Below are 13,472 nucleotides of genomic sequence, written 5' to 3' on the forward strand. Positions count from 1 at the left end.
CTGTCGATCTCATTTTTGAGACGTTTGTATTCCTTTTTGCCTGCTTCATTTACTGCATTTTTATATTTTCTCCTTTCATCAATTAAATTCAATATTTCTTCTGTTACCCAAGGATTTCTATTAGCCCTCGTCTTTTTACCTACTTGATCCTCTGCTGCCTTCACTACTTCATCCCTCAGAGCTACCCATTCTTCTTCTACTGTATTTCTTTCCCCCATTCCTGTCAATTGTTCCCTTATGCTCTCCCTGAAACTCTCTACAACCTCTGGTTCTTTCAGTTTATCCAGGTCCCATCTCCTTAAATTCCCACCTTTTTGCAGTTTCTTCAGTTTCAATCTGCAGTTCATAACCAATAGATTGTGGTCAGAATCCACATCTGCCCCTGGAAATGTCTTACAATTTAAAACCTGGTTCCTAAATCTCTGTCTTACCATTATATAATCTATCTGATACCTATTAGTATCTCCAGGATTCTTCCAGGTATACAACCTTCTTTTATGATTCTTGAACCAAGTGTTAGCTATGATTACGTTATGCTCTGTGCAAAATTCTATGAGGCGGCTTCCTCTTTCATTTCTTCCCCCCAATCCATATTCACCTACTACATTTCCTTCTCTCCCTTTTCCTACTGACGAATTCCAGTCACCCATGACTATTAAATTTTCGTCTCCCTTCACTACCTGAATAATTTCTTTTATCTCATCATACATTTCATCAATTTCTTCATCATCTGCAGAGCTAGTTGGCATATAAACTTGTACTACTGTAGTAGGCATGGGCTTTGTGTCTATCTTGGCCACAATAATGCGTTCACTATGCTGTTTGTAGTAGCTAACCCGCACTCCTATTTTTTTATTCATTATTAAACCTACTCCTGCATTACCCCTATTTGATTTTGTATTTATAACCCTGTAATCACCCGACCAAAAGTCTTGTTCCTCCTGCCACCAAACTTCACTAATTCCCACTATATCTAACTTTAACCTATCCATTTCCCTTTTTAAATTTTCTAACCTACCTGCCCGATTAAGGGATCTGACATTCCACGCTCCGGTCCGTAGAATGCCAGTTTTCTTTCTCCTGATAACGATGTCCTTTTGAGTAGTCCCCGCCCGGAGATCCGAATAGGGGACTATTTTACCTCCGGAATATTTTACCCAAGAGGACGCCATCATCATTTAATCATACAGTAAAGCTGCATGTCCTCGGGAAAAATTACGGCTGTAGTTTCCCCTTGCTTTCAGCCGTTCGCAGTACCATCACAGCAAGGCTGTTTTGGTTAATGTTACAAGGCCAGATCAGTCAATCATCCAGACTGTTGTCCCTGCAACTACTGAAAAGGCTGCTGCCCCTCTTCAGGAACCACATGTTTGTCTGGCCTCTCAACAGATACCCCTCCGTTGTGGTTGCACCTACGGTACGGCCATCTGTATCGCTGAGGCACGCAAGCCTCCCCAACAACGGCAAGGTCCATGGTTCATGGGGGAAGAAAAAACAAATGTAGTAACGAGATAATACTCTACAAAATTAAAGACTCTCCACTAACCTCAATTTATGGGATGCAAAATAATCATTAAATAATATTTGTCAACATGAGGTATGTTCATTTCATTACAGAAACTTTAATAAGGGCTGAATATCTCCTAATAGAAATATTTTCAAATGCAAAAAATATAAATGTGTATCATTTGCATTTCGAAAATACAAATAAAACCTACATTTTTTTCTAGCCCTACTAATCTATGAGACAAAAACTTTTATTATTATTATTATTATTATTACTGATATGTGCTTTGCAAGACGAACTGCATGACACAAAAGAACATATTGTATTATTTTGTATGCAGACAACTATGAAACAGAGAGCATTCATTACATGAACAATTTCACTGATATAAGATAACAAGAAAAATTAACATATTATACATATAATTTAGAATTAATATTCTTGTTGCATGTTGTGGCAACTGTGTAAGACACACATACATATCTAAGTTGGCATCAAATGAATACCCCTCTTACAGAACATGACTGCAGCCAACACTGAGTAATTTAGAAACTGCGAATTGATTTTTGTGATTCATGATGACAAAAAACTGAAATTATGGAAATGTATTAAAGATACTCATTTTCTGCACACAGTAACAGATCCAAGCAAGTACACTCAGACAAAAACTGTTGAACAAATAGCCAATAGTTGTTATAACTGGAAAATGCTCACCAGTAAATACAAAGTAGAGATTAATCCAAACGGTGATAAAAGACAATTTCTTACAATGAATATCCTACTTGTACTATCTTCTTACACACTAGTCTCTGCTTACTTGTTTTTTTGTTGGCAATTTGCCCATAATATTATCCATAACAGCTTTAGTGACAGGATCAGTGGCAGGGAAACTAGGAGCTGCAGCTTCAATAGGCTTCCTGTCCATGACAGCTGGAATAGGCATTGTCGTAACTACTGGCTGGCTTAGTGGGACAGCTGGTGCACTGCAAAAAAAAAACCCACACTCAACATATATCAGAAATGCAATTTCAAGACACAGATAAAAGGGCAAATGAGTAATAGTCAGCTGCTGCTGAAGAATACTTTTTCTTTTACAGGAATGTATGAAGCCAGCAGTTTGAAGGACTTATGACATTGCTAGCAGTAACATGAATGTTATTCACAAAATACGGTCATACGTAAAGAACTGCATTACTTTATCTTTTGGTAACTAAAATTCCTTCTCTCATTCCCTGTGCCCCATAATGCAAACTGACGAATATGAATTTACATTGCAGTTTCCTGTTTTAAATTTCAGCTGAACCCATTAAATAAGTTCTAGGCTATAAACCAGATGTAAGATGATGTACACCTTAAATGTACTAAGTGTTTATCCTCCATTGCTTTAAAATATTATAAAGTTTTGTTTGAGAATCCTTTATCTAAGCAACTCAGATAAAATAATTATGTTAATATGCTAACTGGCTCTCTAAATCAGCACTAGTGTCGCAGGCTCATAAGCACAATTATTACTTCTTCAAGAATTAAATAATAATAAATACCATATGTGCCCTAATGACAATCTAAGACCAAATATGTAGATTTTGGAGAAAAAATAAAAAAAGGGTTTACAATTTGTAAACTCTGTTTTCCAAATAATCTCACTTTCCACTCACAAGGGAAACTCCCCATCATACCCCCCTCAGATTTAGTGGTAAATAGCCCCGTCAAAAACTGAACACAGATCAGGCATGAATGCAAGAAAAAGATGTACTGAACTGTGAGAAAAGAAGAAAAATAGAAACAGTGAACAGCCCAAGCTCAAGATGTATAACTTCAAGTGAACTGCGAGAACCATGGTGTTGTGTTTGTGTGATCACAGGGCTGGAATGCAAAGTGGGAGATCCGTGTTCACAACTCCCTCGTACCCACCCACCCACCCCCACCCCTCCCCCCACAAAATTATGAACTGCCCATCCGGTCATTGACGATGTGTCTGTTCTCCTCCTGTAGTCTTGGCAATTGTCATCCTAATAACTGGTTACAGAATATGAGTCATATGGTAAGACTATATTACTGTCGCAAGTAAATGTGCTGAACTGTGCGAGCAGGCAAGATGCCGCATAGACCTCTCACAGAAATGAAAGCAACAAATGAACAGATATGAATTATGTTACAACAAAGGAATTCAAGACTCAAAACCTCCAAAACAGAATGCAAGAGTCATAGTATGTGAACAAATAGGAGGTACATACGTCTGGAGGTCCCTCCCTTACACCTCACTTTGCAAATGGACATCACACAACACAGACACAAAACTGAATACAGCAAACAGACACGTCAGTGACCAGATGGACAGTTCATCATTTTATGGAAAAAAAGAGGAAAAAAAGGGGGCACAAGGGAGATTTGAACAGGGGTCTCCCTCTTTCAGTCCAACACTGACCACATAAACACAACGCCATTGCTATTCAAATTTGCTTAATGTTGCACATCTTGAGCGTGAACTGTTCACCGTTTCTATTTAGCTTCTTTTTTCACAGTTTTTCCTGTTTTCATGCTTGATCTATATTCAGTTTTTGATGGGTTATCCAATGGACCATCTTACCACTAAACATGAGGGGGGTGCATTTGGGAGTTTCCCTTGTCAGTAATAATAAAACCAACATTCCGTAATTATTTATGACTCTTCAAACATTCATAACAAATAAAAACATTACAGATGCTGAACTGAAGCTATACAAAAACTGAGATAAGCAGCTTGAATTAACTATTTCCAGATGCTGACAGAGAAATTAAATAAAATCAATGAAAATGCCATAATTAACAAAAGCTTCTAAGGAGAAGCGTACAATGATGAAAATGCAGGGTACTAATTCATCATATTTGTTAACAGTCTATGCACTACTTTGAAAACAGCACTCTGAAATCCTCAGGGAAACCCAGATCACTTAAAGCATCAACAGTAACATAATATATTTTGAAAAGTTGGAAAATGTAACAATTTACACATCTTATTTGATACTAGGAGCTCATACAGTAAAATCAAATTAATATTGAGCGTCATTAACAGTTAAAGAGCGAAATAAGTCATAGGAGATATCATTATTTCTATGAAACAAAATGGAAGCAATATAAAAGACGTTAGATAGATTTTTAACAATTATCATTTAAATAAGTGAGAAAACTTGCTGCAAACTGCTTTGGACATCTTAAGACACTGCTGTACTTCTATCCCATTCACCCAAAGATCTTCAAAGTTTGAGTTATTTAGTTGAAATATTTGCCGATGTTTGCTGTTTGGAGGGAAAGTATCCTGTTGATATTTTTAACTTCTCTTTACGTTTCTGGATTTTAGTCATACTGGCTTGTGGGTATTATTCTATTCATTATTCTTATCTACAAAGGCAAAGCTCATTTCATTTTATCGAGAAAACAATACAGTTATCTATTCATTGAGAACAAAAAATTAAAGAGATAGTAGATTTGACAGTATGTCAGATTTTTCAATACTGAAAATGGTTTTGACTCTTTCCCGGAAACTCAATGCAGAAGTTCTGAACCATATACTTCAGAAGGTGTAGCAAACCACTCATTCATCCTACAACAGATGTCACTGATTAATCATGAAAACACAAAGAATCTGAAAGAGATGGTGAAACGCTGGAGAAAGGAGCATGTTTTAGCAACACATTTCATTAAGAAAAAGTCATTTTTGTTCATTTAAGCAAGCAATTTTATGATCTCACCACCACATAGAGTAGGCAGATGATAGTCATATTTTATGATATTCCTAATACTAGACCAGATGATATCTGTAGAGGAAGGAACCAATCTACACTCCTGGAAATGGAAAAAAGAACACATTGACACCGGTGTGTCAGACCCACCATACTTGCTCCGGACACCGCGAGAGGGCTGTACAAGCAATGATCACACGCACGGCACAGCGGACACACCAGGACCCGCGGTGTTGGCCGTCGAATGGCGCTAGCTGCGCAGCATTTGTGCACCGCCGCCGTCAGTGTCAGCCAGTTTGCCGTGGCATACGGAGCTCCATCGCAGTCTTTAACACTGGTAGCATGCTGCGACAGCGTGCACGTGAACCGTATGTGCAGTTGACGGACTTTGAGCGAGGGCGTATAGTGGGCATGCAGGAGGCCGGGTGGACGTACCGCCGAATCGCTCAACACGTGGGGCGTGAGGTCTCCACAGTACATCGATGTTGTCGCCAGTGGTCGGCGGAAGGTGCACGTGCCCGTCGACCTGGGACCGGACCGCAGCGACGCACGGATGCACGCCAAGACCGTAGGATCCTACGCAGTGCCGTAGGGGACCGCACCACCACTTCCCAGCAAATTAGGGACACTGTTGCTCCTGGGGTATCGGCGAGGACCATTCGCAACCGTCTCCATGAAGCTGGGCTACGGTCACGCACACCGTTAGGCCGTCTTCCGCTCACGCCCCAACATCGTGCAGCCCGCCTCCAGTGGTGTCGCGACAGGCGTGAATAGAGGGACGAATGGAGACGTGTCGTCTTCAGCGATGAGAGTCGCTTCTGCCTTGATGCCAATCATGGTCGTATGCGTGTTTGGTGCCGTGCAGGTGAGCGCCACAATCAGGACTGCATACGACCGAGGCACACAGGGCCAACACCCGGCATCATGGTGTGGGGAGCGATCTCCTACACTGGCCGTACACCACTGGTGATCGTCGAGGGGACACTGAATAGTGCACGGTACATCCAAACCGTCATCGAACCCATCGTTCTACCATTCCTAGACCGGCAAGGGAACTTGCTGTTCCAACAGGACAATGCACGTCCGCATGTATCCTGTGCCACCCAACGTGCTCTAGAAGGTGTAAGTCAACTACCCTGGCCAGCAAGATCTCCGGATCTGTCCCCCATTGAGCATGTTTGGGACTGGATGAAGCGTCGTCTCACGCGGTGTGCACGTCCAGCACGAAAGCTGGTCCAACTGAGGCGCCAGGTGGAAATGGCATGACAAGCCATTCCACAGGACTACATCCAGCATCTCTACGATCGTCTCCATGGGAGAATAGCAGCCTGCATTGCTGCGAAAGGTGGATATACACTGTACTAGTGCCGACATTGTGCATGCTCTGTTGCCTGTGTCTATGTGCCTGTGGTTCTGTCAGTGTGATCATGTGATGTATCTGACCCCAGGAATGTGTCAATAAAGTTTCCCCTTCCTGGGACAATGAATTCACGGTGTTCTTATTTCAATTTCCAGGAGTGTATTTATCCACCTACCATGGCCAACAAGCAAGAATCACTGAATTCTTGGTTATTAAAGCTCAAAAATACAGGTTAAGTGTATCAAAGGAAAGTATATCGAGAAAATTAATAAATATGGCACAGAATTACTGGCTAGTACTTAGTTAAAGGAGGTGAAATATTTAATGCTTCTAATACACACACACAAAGATGGTATGGAGGAGGGAAGGTTTAAAGTGAAAGGCAGGATAATAGCAACCTACTTGTACAAAGGTGAAACGATCGGTGGGGGGGGGGGGGGGGGGGGGCATTTGATTTGTACCATCACCTTTTGTTCTTTCTGTGTGTTATCTGCAGTACTTGCCTGTCACATTTTTCATCATTTGATGCCTACCTCCTCATTTTTAGCTACTTTTGTCAGGTGTCCCCCTCTCATCCTGTAGGAACCCACATTTACTTTTTAACCTTCCTCACTCTATCCCTCTTACATCCCCTAAGAAGGAATTAATAGTTCTAAAAATTAGGACAATGTCACCACTTTTACTTTTATGTGAGTCTGTAGGCATTACTAAACATTTCACTTTCTGAAGCTAAGTACTGTAACGATACAGTATTTAAAAACAACTTTATTGTTTCTTTTGTATTTTCCTTCTCATGGCTAGAGCAAAAAGTAACCATCACTGGTCAGAGTTGTATTTTTAAACCCTCCACCAGTCATGCTGTTGTATTTTGCACAAAACCAGGCAGTTTATAATTGCCTATCACTTCTAGTCAGCTTCTCAGAAAATTTGCGCCAACTCTTCATCATGACAGTACTCTTACATGCCGCCTGCCCCTCTTCACCACTTTATTGTGGCTCCTTTTATGCCCATAAGCGATTTATTTAATATACGCCTGGCTGTTGTACAGAATACAATGTGCAATCGCTCTTTTTCTGATTGTTTTCAGTCATGTTTATTTTCCATAAAGTTGTTTTCTTACAGAACATAAATACAATTATTTTTATGTTTCTCTTATTGTTAATGTTATTGAGTAGAATAGTACAAATTTTGAATGTTTTTATTATGTGGAGTCCAGTAAAACTTTAAGATATTCCTAGAATTTTGTAAAAATTAGAAGAAGAGAATGAAAAAACAGCTCAATAATAATCAACTTAAAATACTGAGGAAAGCGATTCCATCTTGATTGAGGAACAAATACCAAATGCTGACCACGATTCTGAAACTGAAGTAGAGGGTAACAGTGGGGATGCAGATAAAACAAAAACTGAAGATTTTTATGTTGGGAAAAAAGTAGCTACAAAACGGAGCAAATCATGTTTACTGAAATTTTCAAAAATTATGGAAAAAATATAGGAAAAATTTTACTGTATTACCAATTGACGTATTTTTGAAAATTTTTGGTGTAAACAGGACTGATGGAATTCTAAGAAACACTAATTCAAAAATTGAAAAATTATGTCCAATGTGTGAGTGGCCCTGAGATTCCTCTGATCGAACTAGAGAAGAACTATTCTTATTCACGTCGACTTGAAAAAGGGATTAATTGTTAATGTCAAAGAGTTGTGGGCGAAGAATTTGACAGGACTGACTTTTGAGAGTAGATTTAAAATTGAAAAATTATGTCCAATGTGTGAGTGGCCCTGAGATTCCTCTGATCGAACTAGAGAAGAACTATTCTTATTCACGTCGACTTGAAAAAGGGATTAATTGTTAATGTCAAAGAGTTGTGGGCGAAGAATTTGACAGGACTGACTTTTGAGAGTAGATTTGAGTTCTCGCAGGTATCAATTAAGTTGGAGGAGTCTTCAATTTGATGTCAGCACATCCCGGCAGGAAAGAAGGATGCTTCAGAACGAAATTTTCATTCTACAGCAAACTGTACGCTGATATAAAACTTCCAGACAGATTAAAAAGGTAGAGCACTTGCCCGCCAAAGGCAAGGTCCCGAGTTCAAGCCTCGGTCCAACAAACAGTTTTAATTTTCCAGGAAGTTTCACGAAGGAAGCTTGATAAACCTGCTGCCATAAGACATAAAAGTATTTTTCACAGCTTTGTTCAAAAAACAAGAAAATCTTACAGCATGAGTGAATATGTTACAGTTGATGAAATGCATCCAATTCATGGACACTGTTCACAGATTCAATATATGTCATCAAAATCTGTCAAATATGCATCAAAATGTATGCAATGGCAGATGTAAGGAAATTTTAATGTGGAAATTTGGAGGTAGGATTCCACTGCACTTATATTAATAATATCATTATTAATTATATTATCTTGGTAAAAAAATACTAGGCTCATGCTATGTTTCAAATTCACCAGAAGAAGTTGTAAAGCATCTTGTTGAGTAGTTAATACAAATAGAAATATATCAACTGATAATTGGTGATCATGTACATTATAAAAGAAGTATTACACTTTTAGGAAATATAAGAAAAAACAAAGGCATCACTGCTCCAGAAGACAAGAGGTTAGATTCTTCAATATTTGGTTACTGAACAGACCAAACTCCTGTGTTTTATGTAACCAAGATAAGTATAGTAATTATTCTAATGTCTACAATGCATGATGATGGAGAAATAGACCTAGAAAGTGTAAACTAGGCATTATTCTGGAGTGTAATAGGACCAATAATGGAGTGGACAAGCTGAAAAAATTATGTGCCACATACAACAAGAGGGTGACCCTCATTAATTTGTTTTGCCTTATAAATTAGCTGGAGTGAATAGCGAGGTGACGTATGTAATGCTGAAAGAGAATGAATGACAAGTTTTACATAGATTTTTTTTTAAAATATGTTGTCCCTTGAATTAATGATGGAACAATTATCTGCCTCCCAACAGATCTCAAAGCATTTCTTCAACTCCAATATCCACAAGCCTCAAATTCGGCTTCATCGAGCCCTCCAACAACAAAAATGTGTGGAACATGCACCCTTTGTGGGAGGTAGAAAAACAGCTTTGCAACAATGACTTGTAGTATGTGTGGTCACATTGAATGTAAAACTCGCTCTTCAAATAAACTGTCTGCAATAATTGTCAATAACAACAATTTATAACTGTAAATAATTAAATTCAGTTGTAATACAAAGAGCAACAAAAGTTTCTTGATTAAAATTCTTTTTATAGCATAACAAAATTAATACAAATAGATACCAAAAAACCATTCTGCTTTTAACACAAAATGATTAACATATGTTAATTAATACATTTAATTTAAAATGAAAGCAGTACTTGAAGCTCAACAACATACTGTACTTTGTGTGATGCGTGACCTGTCATGTGATAGATACTGGCACAACCAGTGGAAGGTTAAACAGTCCTATTTTATATGAAATTAAGTTTCATCTGCATTTAGAGTTACTGTTGAGATAGCCTCACATAAGTGACAACTTTGCCAATACATGAACAGAAAGTTCATTCAAAATAAGGATCACTGTCAATAAGGATCATAAGGTGCCATGCAGTGAATCTTACCAACGTTAAAAGCTTTTCACTAACAAAAGTCTACTTTAGTTGCTATAGTGTAAACAATTTATTCCATACAAATGACATTCATCTTTCCACGACTTCAAAGCCATGAAATCACTCCATGTGGTTCTATCCGCAGGACCAGATGCAACATATCAAAAACTAAACAAGAAACTGAGTTGAGGATGAGGCCAATTTATGTCCATAGATACACTGCTTGACAATCTCACAGCGGAAGAGAAAGTGCACGTCCACAACCTGCAGTGCCATACACATACTGAGATGGAAAAGACCAGCCCCACTGTTTGCTGATTAAAATTTTATCGTAGGGCAATTTATTATACTGATAAGCTGTTAAACTAAGGTGGTACATAGGACTGTGAAATGGTACAGAAAGTTCATTTTTCACATTCTGAATATGCATGTTTCAATTCCTCACACTCTCCACTGGATGTTAAAGAGCCAAAATAACAGAGTTTCTTCTATCTCTGGTAAGAGAATTGTAGGAACTTTTGCAAACGAACAGAGATCAGATGGTGGAGAAAAATTCTCTAATCAGAAAATCTTCCACCATCTACTGGAATGCAAATTCCAAATGATTTTCTTAGGAAACATGGCAAGAAGAGTGTTGACGCATATGTGTGTAGCTTTTCAAAATCACCATCAAAACACATAACCTACCATAACATGCTTCACTCTGTTTCTTGACTTACAATGCAAAGAAAAAGTACTAATTTCTTCAACTATGCAGGAGAGACAACATAGAGGCATTTCTCAAACCATTATTTATGAAACATAAGCTACATACAAAATCATGAGACATGATTTCTCTGGCCAGCGCTTATTTTCCAAGACGTAAAATTTCCTCTTCTGAAGACAGGTTTTGGCCAATAATTCTATCTCACAATTTTAGTTTTCTTGAGTGATGCTTTCTTTTGATAAAATTAAATACAAACTGGCTTCTAATCTTTGCAAATGCTGGCCTGAAGCCCTTATCAACTTCAAAGTTGGATAATATATGAAGTGTGCATAAACAGTATTTAGACATTTAGAGTTTCTGATTTTGAACCTTCTTGGCATATAAATTACTGTGCTAATAACTTCACAGATGGGCAGTTTCAGTTGTAGTATATTTCGTACATAAAATATAAAGTAAAACAGCAAATGCAGCATACATTACACCACTTAAACAAAATGTACAAGGTGCCATCATTTCCAGTAATTGCATATCAACAAAAATTATTCACATACCTTAACTTTTTGGGTTTGGCAGATTTTCTTGGATTGCCAATAACCGATCTGATGACAGATATAATAAGCACTCATTCTGCTACAGTCTAAGGAACAAATCATGCATGAAACAATCACAACTCTCACATTCAACACTGATGAAGCGAAAAAGTTATTTCAGTAGATCACAATCAATCCCAATGTGCTAGAGCATATATCACAAGCATTCTGTATATCTCATTCACTGTAAAGCTTAGAGGATGTATTGCATACAAAAACACTAAACTACGCTGTGAAAAGGATGATACATGCTCCTCACATGAAACACAGTAAACAGTATAATTAGAATTCCATCAAAGAGTAGCCCATGACAAGTGGTTTATAAACTATCTTTGTAACTATTAACATATTTATTCATTTCTTGAGTTAGTAGAACATGCAGAACAAATACTACAATCAGGTATTGTGGACGGAGTAATGGAAAGAGAAATGACTAAGAAGCAGCAAAACACTTTCATCATAGCCCAGTAGTCAAATCATGTAAGAAACTGCTGAAAAATTTGTAATTGTTAATAAAAATTCAATTTTCAATGCCTCTGCAGTTTTACCATAAAAGTACGAAACTTTTAGAGAAGCTTCCAAGTCAAATATTAATGCTCTAAATAATGTTTATAGTCACTATATTTTGTCCATATAAGCAGCGGCCTAAGTCAAGAAATAATGCCAATTACTGCTAGCACTCCAGAAATACTCGACACTAGATGTGGGTTGCCACTTGGTAACTCAGCACCAGACAGTGGCTCCAATGCACAGAACTTGGCACTTATAGATAGATTAGGTACATACAACTCAGCAGGGAAGACAGCATCTAACCAGCAGTCAAAGAGATAAGAAGACAATGTTCTCAAAAATTTGTCACTAGCTGTGCAATAATGAAATATTCAGCAAATCATAGTTTGGCAATCAAAAGGGTCATTCTACTGAGATGCTATTAACAAATTCACTGAATAAGTAATAAAATGTGTAAGAAGTTAATCTCTATGACTTATCCTAAACATTTGATTGTGTGAATCACAAAAGTTTACTAAAGACGCTAAGTTTCTATGAAACACCTGGATAAGGAAGTGCCTGAATGGCTTCTTGTTTAATAAGTACAGAGTGATTAATCCTTAATGCAACTGTCTGGTGGGGATTTTGTTGCTCCGTTGGCTGCCAGCCTGCTGTGGCACTGATAGGTAGTACATTTCTTCTCGGCTGAAAGGCCTTTGTTTCCAAAGATAGCAGATTTTTGTTAGATGATGCAGTACAGTATATTCAGTGAAACTGTTTCAAGTGAAATGTCAAAATACAACTATTCTATTCACCAAAGAGTATTCATGTATCATTCATACAAGTGTGCAGAATCAGAGTGCAGTAAGGAGATTATTTCAAGAAACAATTCCTGTAATTCAAGCACCTAATCAGAGTATGATTCATCAACTGATAAATAAATTTCACAAAAAGGGAAGTGTTACTTATCTGAAACATAGACAACTACGTACAGTACTCACAGAACAAATTCTGGATAAGTATGGGCATGCTCTGGAAAGGGCTAGAAAATCAGTTTGACATCTTTCTCAGCAAATGTGAATTTCCTATGGCTCTGTTCAAACAGCTACAAAGATCAGATGTTACAGCCCTATAAAATTACTGCAGTGCGAGAACTTTAAATAGGGTAGCCCTGCAAAAAGGTTGCAGTTCTGTGAATGTATTTTGAATAGCATGCATGATGGAGAGACTGACCCTCACCTAAATCTACTTTTCAGATGTATCATGGTTCCAACTAAGTGGATACGTTAATTCACAAAATAGACATTATCAGAGTTCTGAAAAGCTTAATGTAATACACAAGGCACCTCTGCATGATCAAAAAAATAGGAATGTGGTGCGCTATTAGCAGTGAGAGAATAACAGGCCCCATTTTTTCAGAAACAATTAAGTGATAGATAGGGGAAAACAATTTGCAACCTTTTTGGGGAATTAACTGAAAGAGAATGTGCTTTCAT

General features: G+C 38.0%; 1 protein-coding gene across 3 annotated transcripts in view; it reads right to left on the reverse strand.

The window, feature by feature from the left end:
• LOC126234664 (zinc finger protein 346-like) overlaps positions 1-13,472 on the reverse strand; it is a 122,524-nt gene that overhangs the window by 68,313 nt on the left and 40,739 nt on the right. For all 3 annotated transcript variants that reach the window (XM_049943399.1, XM_049943398.1, XM_049943397.1), the window contains one exon: positions 2,325-2,490. In XM_049943399.1, coding sequence (XP_049799356.1) covers positions 2,325-2,450 — 126 coding nt within the window. In that variant the 5' untranslated portion in view covers positions 2,451-2,490. The remainder of the gene's footprint in view (positions 1-2,324; positions 2,491-13,472) is intronic.

This window comes from Schistocerca nitens, chromosome 2 (assembly GCF_023898315.1).
Source record: "Schistocerca nitens isolate TAMUIC-IGC-003100 chromosome 2, iqSchNite1.1, whole genome shotgun sequence".
NCBI lineage: Eukaryota > Metazoa > Arthropoda > Insecta > Orthoptera > Acrididae > Schistocerca > Schistocerca nitens.